General features: G+C 38.6%; 1 protein-coding gene across 12 annotated transcripts in view; it reads left to right on the top strand.

The window, feature by feature from the left end:
• LOC117661414 (transducin-like enhancer protein 4) overlaps nt 1-17,471 on the top strand; it is a 163,685-nt gene that overhangs the window by 47,263 nt on the left and 98,951 nt on the right. For 9 of the 12 annotated variants that reach the window (XM_087886106.1, XM_087886104.1, XM_087886100.1 and 6 more), the window contains one exon: nt 7,646-7,708. The exons of the other annotated variants lie outside the window; for them this stretch is intronic. In XM_087886106.1, the coding sequence (XP_087742232.1) occupies nt 7,646-7,708 (63 nt within the window). The remainder of the gene's footprint in view (nt 1-7,645; nt 7,709-17,471) is intronic. 12 annotated transcript variants of the gene reach the window in all.

Raw genomic sequence — 17,471 nt, 5'->3', positions numbered from 1 at the left:
AAATTACATAAAATGCCACTTTTTCCCTCTCTTTCTCTAGCATTAGGTATCGTCCTAGCTTTGCTTTTACAAAACTAATGCTTTCTTAAAGAAATAGAAAACCAAAGCTACAATCAGCTTACCTGAGAAGTCCGGCTGAACTCAGCAAAACTTTTGAATAGAAATGTAGGCATTTCATTGGGAATTACTGAAAATAAGCTCTGTTATAATGGTAGGAATGAGGCTTAATTCTAATTAAAAACAAGTCGGATTATTTTATATAGGACACCTTATAAAACATTGCCTAAAAAAAAAAGATTTTAAAAAATGCCAAATAGTATACTTTCATATGCCAATATATAAATGACCCTTTCTATCTTGTTAAAACAATAAAATAATCTGTAATTCTCAAAAAAGGGGGGAAAGCATATTCTCCATTACTGTACACATTACATTTTATACTTTTTGTTCTGTACTTTATACTTTTCACAGTTCCATGTGTTTTTTAACTGGAGAATTATTAAGATACTGGTAGATGCACTGATCTTAACATCAAAGATTCTGTCTTCTAATCTTTTTTTAACAATACAATGCTTTTTATTATGGAATGTTTTCATGTTTGTTTGCTTATGGTTGTTTTTTTATTGTATGCTGACCTTAGTCCCTTTGTGAGATGAGGATCCAGATAAATGTGAGGAATGAATGAATGAATGAATGAATGAATGAATGAATGAATGAATGAATTTTATATACCAATAAAGACTTCTTATTCAAGATTCAGAATTTTCTTAAGCAGGCTATGAAACTGAATCATTCTATTTATGTAAATATTCCTTTAAAAGTCACGAAGGAAGAAAATGGAGTTGCTCTCTCATCCTACTTCAGCAGAATTCCCATACCCTTTAATATATTTTTCTCAAAAAATCACCAGATATTTGTGGAGTGTAAAGTATTGCTGAAAAGACCTATTTAGTCTGTCAGAAATGAGAGCAAACTCTTTAAGGTAGTTCACATAAAATAAAGACCAATACCTTTCACTTTGTCTGTATTTGACTGAAATAACATGAGGAATTACCTGTAAAAGTATGTTTTCAAATTGCTTTCTACTTTTGGTTAGTTTGCAATTACTTTTGGGGGCAGAATGCTCTTTCATGCAAAATCATGATCCAGATGACAGATGTACTTATACTTGTGCAATTTTGATTTCCTCCTTTTGCTGCAACCCCTTGTTGTTCTTGGTATGCAATCTGATGAAAGGGAAGGAGTTCAGATCCTTTCCAATCAATTAAAAAAATAATATTGTACTAGTAAGAAACTGAAGTTCTTGACAAGTATATAATAGATGGTATCTGGATATCTTTCTGAAAGCAATTTGAAATTTGCATTTTGAATCATACTGTATCGGTTCCCAGCCTCGCATGTTGAACTTCAGGTTACTTCTTCATTCAGTCCAACCTGAAAGACTTTTCTCAATGGCAGCAATTCACTAGGGGCTCTGGAGAATATTTTTCACCATACATGCCCTGACTTTCTTGCCCATTTTGACCATTCTTTTAAATAGATGAAGGTAATCTGATTCTTGGTTCTACCGAGGGTCTGTAGCTCTGTAGCAACAGATGTTTCTTGGAATGGTTATAGTGCAAGAAAAGAAAATAGATTTGAAAATAGTTCATCTGCTAATAAAACTTCAAAAATCTTTTCATTCTTATAATTATCTGAAACTAGTTTTTTTTATTTCTGACCATTCTTCTCCTCTCTTGTCATAAGTCTTTAGGTGTAATAGTAGTCCTCGCTTACCAACCACTCATTCAATGACTGTTTGAACATGTGATGGCACAGAATGTGAGGCATCTATGACCAGACTTCAAAATTCTCTTGGTCACACCATCTTGGTGGCCACATGGTAGCAATTTAGGTGCTTACATTTACAGTGGTTGCAGTGTCCATGGTCACATGATCACTATTTGTGACCTTCCCTGTCAGTTTCTGTCATGTAAAGTTAATGGAGAAGCCAGCACAGAAAACCACAAGTCAATGTAGTATTTTCTTCCAGTCTTCTTGTGCTCATGTCCTGCCACATCATCTGTACCCTGGCCTTCCTGCACTTGCATGTGACCTTATCAAGCCCTCCCTGGCATCCCCCAACTCATGCACTACCTGCACCAGTCCCCCAGAGCCCCACGCAACACTGCAATGTTGCTTATCTGGGACTCCCACCACTACCTGATTAACCTACACATCTTGTGGTTGCAAAGGCAAACAAAACTGGGATTTTCACTAAGCGATATGGTCACATGACTTTATGATTGCATCGCTTAGGGACAGACATCCCAATCCCAAATGCCGTTGTAACCTGAGGACTATCTATATATGCTTATTTCCTTAATGGGCTGAATGGAGTTTTCTTTTGCAATCCTGTTTCTCGTATTTGTCTCTTGTTTTTGAATTTATAATTCATTGCTCCTGCAGTGATTTACCATCCTCGTGGTTGGTCCTCATCCACAATGTTTTTGGTAAAAGTCTTCAGCCTACGTCAACCTTTTTTAGTACAATTTTGGCTTACTTTCTTTTCTCAGGTTCTTTCTATAGACCATTTTATTTTTTAAAATCTTTTCTTGCTACTTTTGCAATTGTTAAGCCTTCTCATTTGGTTGATTCTTTGTACTTGTACCCCTTTGAACTTTGTTCATGTTCTTCTGAATGACAACTCTATATTGTTCTTCATTTGCTGTTTCTGTCATTTTGAGTCTTTATTACTTTTCCTTAGTTTTCCAAATAATCTCTGCCATCCTCAAAAGCTTTGTTCTTCCCTTTTTTTATCCAATTACCTAGAATGATTTCTTTATTTTGCCTCCTAAAATGATTACTTATGCCCTTAAATTTGATTTTATATATTTATATTTATATATATGGTATATCTTTTAAGCAGATCATTTTTCTGTCTTGAATTTGTGCACTTTCACTGAGTTCTAACATTTTTTCCTATTCCAAATCTCATTTAGTTCTGCTTTGAGTTTTGATTTTAAAACTGATTCTTGTTTGTCATCATTAGTTTTCTGTTCTGTGGTTTCTAAATTGAGCATTTTTCCTCTACCATTTGAATTCTTTTTTATACAACTATTTTACCAATTGGTTTCTATGTTAAATTTGTACACTATGTTTTACCACTGTAAATTTATTTGTCTAAATAAACAGAATATTTTATTTTATTTTTGCTCGGTATTAATTTTTTGAAGTAGTTGGTAATTTTCTTTCTCTACCATCCTCAGCTACTTGTATTTATATTTATATATCTGTCAAGCCCCCTCCATTGGAGTCTGAATTTGTGGCAGAAAATGAGCTGGAACAAGAACTGACAGCGAGTGAGAGGGCAGCTCCGTTGGCCTTGGAGGAAACTGGGGAAGGGCAGAGGCAGTCCAGACAAGGCTGTTCGGAATTAGTAAAGTGTTCAGGCAGGGAGGAATAGAGGTAGGATGAACAGGAGAGACAGAGGTCAGACAAGGAGCAAGAACCACCCCTTCCTGATGCAAGGGCTCCGAGAGTGCAGAGAAGGCGTGATCAGTGCAGACAGAGCAGGCCACTTGTGAGGAGAGTGCCCCGCCCAGCTTCACCAGGCACACCTGGGGAATGAGACTTAAGGAGACGCCATGGGGAGGGGCATTTGTCAGGAACAAACGCTGAGTTCCTGAAGTGTTGTGTGCCGATGTTTGAACTTGCCAAGAGTCCTTGCATTCCTTGTTGGCATTTTGGACTAATTATCTGGATCTTTTGCTCCTTGAACTCCTGCTCTTGTTTTGCCAAATACATTTGGGATTTATTGCCATGTAGCCTTGGTGAAGACAGTGCTGGGCTGGACTAATTGCAGCCAGAGGCTGCTTGAGGTGGTGTGGGGAGTTTGTTATCTCTCTGGTCTGGGACTTGCCAGAAACATGGAAGGGTTTGGGGAGATTTGGAGCAATAAAGGGGCAGTTTGAACTGCCAGCTGTTTGTGTTATCTCTATGTCAGGTCCTGGGTCATCACAATATCTGTATATTGATTTTAATGATATTTGTCCATGTTGTTTTCTCTTTTACTTTTCTTAAATGTTTTCAGGTCACTGTAACTGAATGTGTGTGTGTGTGTAGATGGTTCCTTAAAATAGTGTATCTAGCATTTTGGGATTTTTATGTTATTGTCCAATGGAATGAATGCAATTATATAATTTTCATCGATTATTTGTTTTCATTATTGAATTTATATCACATGTTTTAAAAAATTTAAGACAGCCTTCATAGTTTTCTTTCATCCCATTTTCATTCCACAACACTACGTTGTGATATCAGTTAGCTGAGAAAGATTGCCTAGTGCAAAATCATCCAATAAAATATTATGGTAGAGAGTTGACTTGAACCCGAGTGCCAGTCCAGAATTTTTAGAACTACCTCTCACTGTCTTCAGTACAGATTGCCTTTCACTAAAAATAGACTCAAAGAAATTAGTGACGTTTTGGTCATAACTTATTTTGTCCTTGTAATGTCAATGCCTCTACTCTGAGAAACATTAAGTTAAGTTTTTGTTTCCCATCCTGACCACCTCATGACCGTCTCCTCATATTTTCAAACTATATCTTTTGCAGATACATTTTTTTCTTGTTTTTCCTTCTAGCTTTGTAATTTTTAAAATGTTATTACAACACCTGCTTTATATTTTGTATTCGGTGTACTTTTTTGGACAGTTTCCAAAATTACTTTCATCAGTAGAACACATTATAGCACAGTTATCAAAACATGAGGCAGTTAAAGCATACAATGACTGTGGCCAGCTCTATGTTCCAGACCTGACCTTCCAAAAATACAGGTCTTTGACTCCAGACCACCCAGATTGCATGTCTGGCCTTTTAAGAGAATACTACTACAGACTGAACAGTTAGAAATACCACCTGAGCCGTGTCTCAGTCTATCATGCCTGGATCAAGTATCAAGTGGTTCAATGAAGTTTGGTTTCTTACAGGTCCTGGCAGCAATTCAGGACTTACATGTCCATCTTGGTATCTAGTATCCTTTTTAAGAGACGGGGGGGGGGAGGTGGGAGGGAGGGCAGGGGGGGGCGGGGAGCTGAGACTGATTGTTATGTGGGTATCTTGTACGTTGCTATCATATGTCATTCCTAATACCATTGTAATCATTGTATATTTTTATAACTTTCAGTTGTCAAATTTACAGAAGTTTTACTAGTTTGAACTCTACACATGTAGGTCTGGAAAAATTGTCACTGTGCTATCCTAGAAGTAAAAAGGTTCAATAGGCAGTTGTAGGCTTCCTACTGTGTGTGTGTGTGTGTGTGTGTGTGTGTGTGTGTGTGTGTGAAATTGGCCTATTGTATGGATAGTTCCACTAGAGAGGTGCAGCTGAGAGATCTCAGATGTGTTGGGAAGAGAAAAGAGGTTTTTCTGACACTATAGAATGCAAAGGATGGAAGGAAAGATCCTTAAATGAAGTCTAAAATAAAATTAGTAGGAGTTACAGTAGGTTGCATCCAATTCTGGAAAAAATGTTTCAGGAAATAAAAAATAGGGTAAAGACATGTTCCACTTATATTAAAGGAAGGAAAATTCTATACAGGTAGTATTAGTATTTGACCTATGACCATAGAGGAGGCCGTAATTTTGGCAGCTAAGCTGTTGAGTGAACTTTGCCCCATATTGTGACCTTTCTTGTCAGAGTTGTTAAGTGAATCACTGCAGTTGTTAAGTTAATAACACGGTTGATGAGTGAATCTGGCTTCTCCACTGATTTCGCTTGTCAGAAGGCCACATGATTCTGAGACAATGCTAGCGTCAAATATATGAACCAGTTGTCTGAATTTTGATTGTGTGACCACAGAGAATGCTGCAATGGTCACAAGTATGAAAAATGGTCATAAGTCACTTTTTTCAGTGCCATTGTAACTTTGAATTGTCACTGAGCAAATGGTGGTAAATTGAGGACTACTCGGTATCTGAAATGTCTGTGATTCTGAGAAAAGCTACACAGAGCTATCTGGGAAGGGTTGACCTTGTCCAGGATTCAGTATGGAATGTCAGAATGTTTTTGAATCTTTTGGAAATAAGTCTCATACCCACCATATTTAATATGTAAGAAAAGAGCAAAGGAAAGTCCTACATACATTTGACTTCAAAAGAGAAGACAATTGAAAGATGATGAGTCTGTAAAAAAGAACATTGAAAAGGGGAAGTGAACACAGTCATATCTCTTCAGAATATTTGAAGTCACTTAGAAACCTAGTGGCAGAAACTTAACTAGAATACATTTCACAGAGCAGAAAATATACCACCGAGTTGAAACTCTGATCTGTCTCATAACATAAAGAAAGAAAGTAACAGGGAAAAAGAAACACTTTCAAGGGGACTTGAAGAGAAATTTTACCCAGATAAAAGGGATATAAAAAGTACACATATATATACATATATATACATATATACATATACATATACATATATACATACATACATACATACATACATACATACATACATACATACACACACACACACACACACACACAGACAGACAGACAGACAGACAGACAGACAGACAGACAGACAGACAGATAGATAGATATAGTACAGTAGTGAGATGACATTGCAAACTGCTTGGAGCTGGAAGTTTCTGGAGTTTTCTTTTCCACAACTTTTTTAAAATACTGTATATTTTCCCCTTTAAAAATAGCAAGAAATAATACCACAAAGTATGATCAGAATAATTCTGGAGTCTATGGAAAATAGGTGGTGGAGCTTATAGATGGCCTTGGGTCTCTGGCTATTTACCCTAGTCATTTATTTATTGATTTGATTTGTATGGCTGCCCATCTCGCGTGAGCAACTCTGCGCAACTCACAGTTTGGATAATGAATCTCTGTTCTTGATCTAACAGTAAGGCCAAGCTTTCTATTCTGAGATAGTAGAGTCCCCTGAAGCTAGCCTTGTTCCTACTTTTCAAGAGGTATGAGGTCAAGTAGAATTAGACTCCTATGGGAACTGTAAATATTGGAAAAAACCTCAGCTGATACTGTATACCAGTAGCAGGTAACGGGGTTTTTTTGCTAGAGAAAACAAACACTTTTCTCGCCCCCACTCCCCCCCCCCAGTTGTTTAGACTCCAAGGATGTGTCTGGAAACAGAGTAATATGATCAGGGATGGGATCAAGTGTTTTCAGTCAGTTTTGTTTGATTAGGGGTTTCAAAGGGAGAAAGGATTTATTAAGCCCTTTTGAAGGTTAAAATGCTCATGTGAAAAATCACTAAAATTTCTGCAGCTGGAAGTCAGCGGTTTTGCCACCAGCATTTAATGACACAGTCTGTGGGTGTTTGGGGGATTAGGAGCTTGCATGTGACCCATAAACTGCAGATTACCCACCCGTTCTGAACTCAACGGGGATTTTTATTGCAAATGTGGAAGATACCACATACCTCAAACCACTGGCGGTTCTTTTTTCTCAAGCATGCAAGCTACTGAAGCTGCTATGGTGCAAACTTGAAAAGTATGCCATTATAACATCTGGAGTCAGTCCAAAGAGCTGAGCTGTCTTTATCCAAATCACCACTTTAAATGCACTTTCTTTTTATATGTGACCACAATCATATGCTTGCAACTTGTTGCTCACTAACTTTTTCTTTCTCATCCATAGGCGGAAATTGTCAAGAGGCTGAATGCCATATGTGCCCAGGTCATTCCGTTCTTATCCCAGGAGGTAAGGGTGGTTGTTTACGTGTGCTGACCTCAAATTATAGGGAATTGCTTTAACTAAAGAGGAGTCAAGGGCTATGGGGCAACACAAAGCTTGAAAGTCTTTATATTTCACTTTCCTGTGGGTTTCACTCTTTGTCCGCCCCATTGGGTTAATATTAACTTGGTCGTTGTGTGGACGCATGAAGCAATTTTAAATTGTGATCTACCTTATTTGTGCCAGCAGCATCTCCGCCTTTAGTACTTAGCACAAAAGCAAAAGCAAGCAGGACTCGGGATTCAGTTTGTGACAGCAGCCAGCTGGGTGGCTCTGGAAGCTGCAGGCAGGACAAGAAAATTATAGGCAATCTTTTTACAGGAGTTGTTGACCTGGTGCCCTTCAGATGTTTTGGATTACAACTTCCACCAGCTCTAGTCAGCAATGCCAATGGGATAGTAGGAGTTGTAATCTTAAAATATACCGTCTGCCTTATTTTCCCCCTTGACAAGAAATAAGTGGAGCTATACTGATAAGGAAGACTTTATCAAGCTATATAGGAAAAAGCCACTGACAAAGCTGCCCTCCTTGCATAGATCTACCCTTTGTTCTCTTTCCTTTAAATCTGCCTTAGTTGCTAACTTCATAATATGAGAAGGCCAATTTTGACTTGTAAAACCAGTTGAAAACAGCTGCATCCCACAGTGCTTCATCCTGCTGCAATGCCAGTTAGGTTCAGGCTACTTTATACAAATGTTTGCCTGTCATGCCAGTACATTGGTGCTCAAAAATATGAGCCTGTCAAGCTGGTATCTAATAGGAGATATTGAAAAATTGCTAGAAAGCTGTGATTTATGTAGCCTTCTTGGCAGAAAATATGATGCTCTAGGCAATAAGCAGATTAATACAGGTGTGTCCTTCTCTATTCACCTCTTCCCCAAAGCCTCCCCACTCCTCCCCTCCCTCCCACAATTCTTCATATCAAGAAAAAGTTTTGCTTTGGGGAGGGGGAAAGAAGCAAGAGTAATTTTTCAGGCAAGGAGTGCTGAATATTCTGTTTTTGATGCTAAACGGAACTTCTTGGTCTACGTTTCTTGGAACTTAGTTTACTCATAAGGTCTATCCTGAGTCAGTATTTTTTATCTGTTTCCAATTAATAGAGCTTGAGTTTCTGGTAAAAAAGGCTAATAGTCCTTTGAATGAGTTTGTATCTAATCTGTAATGTGAAACATGCTAGTAGTTAAGAATACTAAACATTCTCTTCTAGATTTGTAGTTTGTTTACTTACATTGGTGATTGCAGCTTTTGAATGTTTCTCTCTGGAATTCTGAGGCTATATCTCTTTGCCCATTTTTAAGTAGTATCCCAATTTACGAAATCAATTTTTCTTCCACGTATAAGCAACAGAGCAAACTTGAAAATGGGGGGGGGCAGTATTTATTGATTTATCCACTAAAATTACAAATACACCTGCAGCAGTTGATCAACAATACAAAGTGTCTTCTTGTATTGCTTGATCTTATTGATTTCCTAAACAGGTATTTAAGGATAAATCTCTGCATCTTGGGAATCTCTTGGGTGCTAATTATATAAGCAATGCTGTGCTTCCCTTTCCCCCGCACCCCCCCCATCTTCCAATTTTCATACATCCTGTCATATACTTGCCTAATTGGGATAATGTGACTCTGAAAAGGGCACATATCAGATTTTCTAATAGATTTTAGGTTGAATTCTAGAAGGAAAACATTAACTGAAGGGTTATATTAGTCTCTCCCCTCTGCTCTACACATAGGCATGTTCCTTGTACTGTGAACAAGGAGTTCATACCAGAAACTAAACTAGAATATTCTCCTTTTCAGTGCTACCACCCTGCTCTCTCCTTTCACCATCAAACATCTGGTGTCCACAGGAAACATATTTTTAAATGGCAATAACCACAGGTTTTTGTTTAAGCAATGTCTTCCTAGAATTGTGCTAATCATTGCTGAAATGTGTCAAATTCTCCCACTTCTCTTTCTAAAAAGGTTTTTAAAAACCATATCCACAAATGAACTCTATTTAGAGTGGAACACAGTTGAGAAATGAAGAATATTGAATCTCTAACATTGATTTCTTAGTTGATTAGTTTCTCTACTACTTCACAGCTCTACCTTGCATGGGTAATGATTTATTTAGTAATTTATCAGATTTGAGTTGGAGGTGGAGTTGACAACTAGGCCAGCCACATCCAGGTTAAGTGTTCTCTTTATTAGGCTATATTAGCGTTATTTTGTTGTAAATGAATGCAAACATATGGTCCATTTGAAGAGCATTTGGGCAGTATCTAGTTACAAGCTGGAATTAAGGAGAGAGAGCCAACAAATAATGAATGCTTCCAGGCACAACACTGCCATGCATAAGAGTGAAGAGATAGGTGGCATCTGACCATGATAGATAAAGACAGGGCTTTTTTAATCTAAAAGATGCAGGAGCTGTTTTAAAACAATGAGTTTAGCTAGTGGCAAAGTGGCACTGGTGTCATTATTTTGGCTCTGCTTTTTGGTTGACACATTCATGGAATAGGATGAGGGGATATGGGAGTCTTATAAAGGGGGGGAATGGGGGTTGAAATGTGATATTGCATGAAATCTCCATATTTGTTTTTTTTATTTCTATGAAGCCAAATGTTAAGTCTTTGTTCTTCTTAAATTATATATTTGGGGTTTGCTCTTAATGGGGAATAGATGGCTGAGAGACAATTTTTATGTACTTTTGGGTCAGAAACTCTTTGCTTTGTTCCAAAATCCAAATTTCTTAATGATTCTTCATTATCTTTGACAAACTAACCTCCCCAAAGATTATAGATGGCCATATAAATTTGATATAGATAAAAATATAAAATGATGTCTTGTGTACTTCGTGCTTTTGAAACTTTTAATGATGACTTTTTGACATGTTTATTGTTTTATATCTTTGTTGTATGCCACTCAGAGTCAGTTCTTGTGAAATGGGTGGTTGTATAAATTTTGTGTATATGTGTGTGTATGCCTATGTATCTAGTTATCTATAACCACATGTTCATTCTGATGTATGCTATAAAAATCAGTTGATAGTCCTGTAAGAAGACAGACCAGAATGCTGTAAGAAGACAGACCAGAATGAAGAAAGTGAGTGTTCAAGGAAAGTTGAGAGTTTAGCAAAAGTACAGAATCAGTATTTAAGTTTTAAATTATTAGTATCAAATTTATTTGCCACTCATCTCATAGTTCAAAGTGACTCCGAGCGTCTTATATCCAATATCTAAACAATGTACAAATATCAAAACAATTATAAATATAACAACAAATTAAAAATTACATTAATTAAAACAAACTAATAACATGGGTTTGGAGGGGAAAGGTGAAGGACCTTCTCTGTTAATTCACCAACCATCTCCAGCCAACAGCTTCTTCTTCAGGACCTCATGCCAGCTGGCATAGCCAGCTTTTCCTGAAAGCTAATGAGAGCGGGTGGATCTTATCTCCATGGCAGATGTTCCAGAGGGCAGGGACCGTGGCACCCAAGGCTCTTTTCCTGGATCCCACCAGATACTATTCCTTGGTCGATGGGATCTGCATAGGCCCCTTCTGCCAGCATGAATGGGGCATGCTTTCCACTGGAGAAAGATGGTTCCATTGATATCCTGGATATGTGCCCTAAAGCAGGGGTCCCCAACCTTTCGGACCTCAGGGACCACTAAATTCATAATTTTAAATCCCGTGGACCACTCATATGATCTGCTTATTGACTGGCTGGGTGTGACTGGGTGGGTGTGGCCAACTCAACGTCACTCTCGTCGAGGGCCTCTACTCACCCCTCCCCTCCCACCCACTCTTCGCCTCCCCACCTGAGCTCCTTAGGCCCCCTACAGGAAGCAGTTGTTGGAGCTAAGCAGCCACAAAACAGCTGGCTCAGTTCAAATTGGATCTGGCCGAGAAGGAGGCTCAGCAGAAGCACCTCACTGAGGACTAGGAGCATAGGCTTTCCAAGCAGAGGGAAGACCTGCATGAGTACAAGGCCAGGTGCCAACACCTGGAGGCTCAGCAGGCTGAGATGGTCAGCCAGTTCCAGGCCATGATGCAGTCCCACTGGAACAAGGCCCTCTGGTTCTCTGCCACCAGCGGCACTTCCTTCCAGCCTTCACCCAAAGCCCTGCACCAGGAGGCCGAAGCAGACCCCAAGTTGGAATGTCTGTCCCCCTCCAACCCACAAAAATACCCCGAAGGAGGTCTCTGCAGCAACACAACTGTTCATTGCACGTATCTGTCCCAGGGGCCATAGTTTGAGGACCCCTGATTTAGTGCAATATATAAAAAAGCAAATTTTTCTGCAGACCACCAAAATTTTCTTGTGGACCACCAGTGGTCCACGGACCACCAGTTGGTGACTGCTGCCCTAAAGAGTTTAACACAGAAGTGATTTTTCCATATGTTTTTGGAAGGGCCACTTGTAAAGATTATGTTAGGTAGCTCTTACTTCCTATTGTCAGTTTCAGCATCAATACAGGTACAACAGTTCAGTTAGTGACTGTTCGAAGTTACAGAGGCGTTGAAAAAAGTGACTTATGACCATTTTTCACACTTACGACTGTTGCAGCATCCCCATGGTCATGTGATTAACATTTGGATGCTAGACAACCGATTCATATTGTCCCGGGGTCATGTGATCACCACCTTCTGACAAGCAAACTCAATGGGGACACCAGATTCACTTAACAACCATGTTACTAATTTAACAACTGCAGTGATTCACCTAACAAACATGGCAAGACAAGTTGTAAAACGGGGCAAAACTCACTTCACAAATTTCTCACTTAGCAACATAAATTTTGGGCTCAATTGTTGTGGTCATAAATTGAGGACTGCCTGTAATAAAAATGCTAATTGTAATCTCATTCCACGGAAGATTCCAGACCTGCTATCTTCCAGGTTTTGAGAAAGGTTGCTACCCAGTGCATGCTCAAAATGGATCCCATGTGCAGAAAATTACAGGTAGACTTCGACTCTTTTACCATAATTGAGCCTGGAATTAATGGTCATAAAATGAATAGTTAAGTGGATCACCATGTAACCATGCTCAATTTTGTTACCTTTTTTTGCAGCAGTCGTTAAGCAAACACTATGATCATTAAGTGAATCCATTTTCCCCAATGGATATTTTTGTGTGATGGTATGATCAGTAGTGGGATTCAAATAATTTAACAACCGGTTCTCTGCCCTAATGACCAGCTGGGTAGGTGTGGCTCGGTGGTCATGTGACCCTGTGAGTGTGGCCAACTCAATGTCACTCACTTCGATGGGCGCTTCGCCTTAGCTGTTACAATGTAATAAGGGTTAATCAGAGAGGCAGTTTCTGTAAGCAGGGCAATAAAGATTAGGCTAGAAACACCACCAGAATCTTTCCTTCCTGCCTTCCTTACAGGATTAGCTCTGTAAAGTGGAAAAAAACAAAATAAGATTTCTTCCAACAACCGGTTCTCTGAACTGCTTAGAAAGTTAACAACCGGTTCTCCCGAATAGGTGCGAACTGGCTGAATCCCACCACTGGGTACGATGCTGCAAATGTCTGTAAATGTAAGCCAGTTACCAGTGCCCAAAATGTGGGGAGACCATCAGAACTTCAAAAATAGGTCATAAGCAGCTCTAGGGAAATCTGTCATTGTTAAGGGAGGACTACCAGTAGAAGCAGCTATCATAGGGATGAATTAATCACAGCTTTTCCTAATTGCTTTAAGGATTACATCAAGTTAAGTTTCTGGTGAATAGGGTGGATATGTGCAAGTAGCTTTCTAAACTAAAATGGTTTCTGTTATGTTCTTCCTGGATTTCCCCCATCTAGTTTGTAGCGCTGGGATTTTTCGGTGACCCCCCCCCCCCCGTGTATTTACTAGCCAGATTTAAAGCCTCTTAACAAGGTCATCAATTTGCTGCCATCTGCCATGATGATATTGGAACTGTAATCTCTCACAAACTCCAACCAACTAAATGGGACTTGTAGGTATTTCTATTCCACAAACACACCAGAGAACATTAGGTTAGAAAAGGCAAAATTTTCTTAATCATAATCATGAATTACAGGTTTGTTTGCATGTTTCTTAATTAAATGAATTGGTGTCTTGATTGGGAGTGGTCTGTAGAGAGGGGAAGAAGAGAGGCAAATGATGAAATGTGTATAGTGCTATCATGCAGAGATACAACAACGTCGGGATTCAAGGACACGGAGGATTGGTATAATGATGTCACTGTGCCCCAATGTCCATTGGCTCCATTGGTGTTGGTGCTGCTAGTTTTGATAGTGTTGAAGTAGCAAGTTTAATGGAATATTAGAGTTCCTTGGGGTGTTTTTTTCCCCCTCTATCTTAGAAGTATTGATGTTCCAGTATAGAAAATATTAGATATCTTAGAAAGGAATGCAATGCTTAGAAATCCTTTTAAAAGGTTTTGTAAGAAATTGAAAAGGACAAAACAGCATGTGGTATGGTTTTGAAAAATGAAAGATTCTACAGCAAACAAGAAAATGAATGTTATGATATGGAATTTTACTGCTTACTGTTTTTACTTGGGTTGTTGATAGATTTTCTGTGGTGAAGAGAGCTCTGAAAAGTTTTTTTTTTTTCCCCCACCAATAGAAGAGCAATGCTAACATTTGCTGGTTCAAATAAGTAAATGACATAACTTGTGTCCTTTATATGTTACAATATTTATTCTCAAAGTTAAATAATAAGAAAAATAATCATGCAGATATTGGTTTCTTTTTTTTCTTTTACTTTGGTGGAATTGCTATTTAACTCTGACAGATTTGATGCTATCATTTCTCTGCTAGCTTGTTTGCATTTTTTAATTAAAAGTTGAAGGTTCCACTTTGGTCACTAAGGTTTTGTAAGTTAACCCTATGCACGTTCAGTGGAACTCTCCCCAGGTACAGTATTTTAATGGGTTGTGGTTTTTTTTAAGTGAATATTTAAGAATGAAGATTTTATTTATTTATTTATTTATTGATTGATTGATTGATTGATTGGTTCGATTTATATGCCACCCTTCTCAGGAGACTCAGGGCGGCTTACAATGCGTTAAGCAATAGCCTTCATACTTTTATATATACCTGCTTAGTAGGGCTTTCATCCCCCCCCCCAAGGGGTGTTCTTTTTATACAAAGTCAGCTTCTTGCCCCCACAATCCGGGTCCTCATTTTACCTACCTTGAAAGGATGGAAGGCTGAATCAATCTTGAGGCTGGTGAGATTTGAACTTGCAGTAGTTGCAGGCAGTTGGTGCTACTTAACAGCACTTTAGTTGCTGCGCCACCAAGGCTCTTGATGGAAGAGAATTAACTCATTTGAGTATAAATAATAGAAAAAGAGGATAGGCCATAGCAATAAACAATCCACAGATGATAATTTTAAGGCTTGCACTATCTGTACACTACTGGATAATTTGTCCCTGTGAGTTATACAATATATGGCAAATTGGGCTTTGCATTGCTTCTAATTGGTAGTCAATAAGCTGCTTAAAAGTGCACCAGAGCGCACACTTAGCTGTCTCTGTAACTCTGTCTTTGCCTAGCATTGTGCAGAGCCTGTGGTTGCCAGTGACACAATCCCTGGAGAAGCTGCAGCAGTTTTGAAGAATTGAAGGCAGGCTTTTGCACCCTGAAGCATCTTTTTGAGTTTTGAATCCAAATCACTGTGTAGCTTTTCTTGGCAAATGGAGTAAGGAGAAGCACATTCCAGAAATACAAGTACAGAAGAATTGTGAGATGGTATCTTAGGTTTCTTTGATGCTTTTGTCCTGTAAGAACTATTTTGGAAGAGATCAAAGTGCCTGCAAGCCTGTTCCTTCCTCTGGACAAGCTGGAGGAGAAGGGAGAGCCAGGGCAAAACTAATTGTTTCTACCAGCCTAGCCTAGCCTCTGTTCACACACCATGAGTTCATCACTGGCTCATTGGAGAAGTTGTAGCTACCCGATTGACTCACAGTAAAAACCAGAAGAAAGGGTGTGTTCATATGTCATATTGAGCCTAACTGAACCCACAATGGCTTAATATTCTCCTCGGACAAAAGGTCTGAAAAAAGTAGTGTATCTTTTTGACGGGCTATTTTATTTGTGAATATCAGAATAGAAGCAGCTTAAAGAAATTGTGTTTGAAACCTGTAGTTCAGAAGATGGAAGCATTACATTCTGGTGAAAATACTCTCTGAGGTTTGGTTTTTCTTTTCTTTTTTTTAAGTATAAAGTATAATTGCAAAGGAATTTAAAAGAGGCTGGAAAATGTTATCATTCCTTTCTTTATTGTGCCTGTGGGAAAAATGAACAAAATGCTGGGACTGCATGCACTGATAATAGTGCCAGGTTAACTCGTTGCACTGCTTGTTAACTTTGTAAGAGATCAGTGGCTTGTTTGATGCAAGAGATCATCATCAAATTCACCAGGGGTTTCTTGCTAAGGTTGAACTCATACTATGTCACTATTGTACAAACTATTTTCAGGGCAATTTAACCAGTAATCTGTAGAACTTTTCAAGAATACAAATGATGTTGAAGACAAATTAGTTATGACAGTGGACAGTTTGACCAGCTTATGTTTTATTATTTAATACTTTATATTATATTTTTCTACGTTACATTATTGTTCTACAGTCATTTTAATTTTGCATGTTAGGACCAAACTAAAAGTTAGAGCAAATACTTGGCTGTCATACTGAATGGCTGACTGTTATTGAAAATAGTATTTCTTTGTTCAATTTTACCTTCTAGAGATGGAGTGTTTGTGTTTAGATGCTGCTGTTGTTACCATTTTTATTAGGAGTGGTGCTATAGTTAGAACAGGTTTATTAAACTTTGTAAACCTCATCTTTGTGAGGTCACATTAAAAACATGTAATACCAGAAATAATGCAGAAGGAATCATAATTTCGCTGTTGCACCTGAGTCGGCATGATATAGTGTAAGTGTTGATTACATTTCAACCAGAACCATCTTTAAGATGGTTTTCTTCTCTCTGGGGAGCCTCATTTGCTATGTTACCATTTAATTGCTTGCCAGGAAAGAAACTGGTAGAGGCGGTTACTTTTTATTCATACTGCTGCTATTACTTTGATGATTTGCCTTGCCATAATATGGGTGAAGAAAAAGAACAGAAAGATCATGATGTTATTAGCAGTAGATCTTTTAGGTCTAGACCAGGAGTGGGCCTCATGCTGGCTGGGGAATTCTGGGAGTTGAAGTTCACAGGTTGTAAAGGGGCTATCATTTCCTACTCCTGGTCTAGACCATACCTATGAGGAGGGACCTAGAGTGGTATTCCCAACATGCTGCCTTCCAAAGTATTGATACTATAAATCCCAAAATTCTTAGCCAAGGTGCCATACTTGCTGGCATTTCCAAGAACTGTATTCCAAGGGTTATCTCTGAGCCATAGCATTGTTATGACAGTATACACAGCAAATGAGATGACCATGCTGGATTTCGTACCCCAAATCACTAGTCGAACACTTCCCAAGCGTTTAGGACTGTGTGATCTATCAGCGGATTATGCGAGCAGATCCCAGTAAGATGGTCTTCTGCAGCTGATCAATGGTGATCTTGTCAGTGCCAATTGTTTTTAAGTGCTTGCCTAGGTCTTTAGGCACAGCACCCAGTGTGCCGAGTACCACTGGAACCACCTGCACTGGTTTATGCCAGAGTCTCTGCAATTCGATTTTCAAGACCTGATATCTGGTGACTTTTTCAAGTTGTTTCTATATTATTATTATTATTATTATTATTATTATTATT

Source organism: Pantherophis guttatus, chromosome 2 (genome assembly GCF_059756535.1).
Source record: "Pantherophis guttatus breed Tessera chromosome 2, ASM5975653v1, whole genome shotgun sequence".
Taxonomy (NCBI): domain Eukaryota; kingdom Metazoa; phylum Chordata; class Lepidosauria; order Squamata; family Colubridae; genus Pantherophis; species Pantherophis guttatus.
This window is presented reverse-complemented; position numbering and strand designations above follow the sequence as displayed.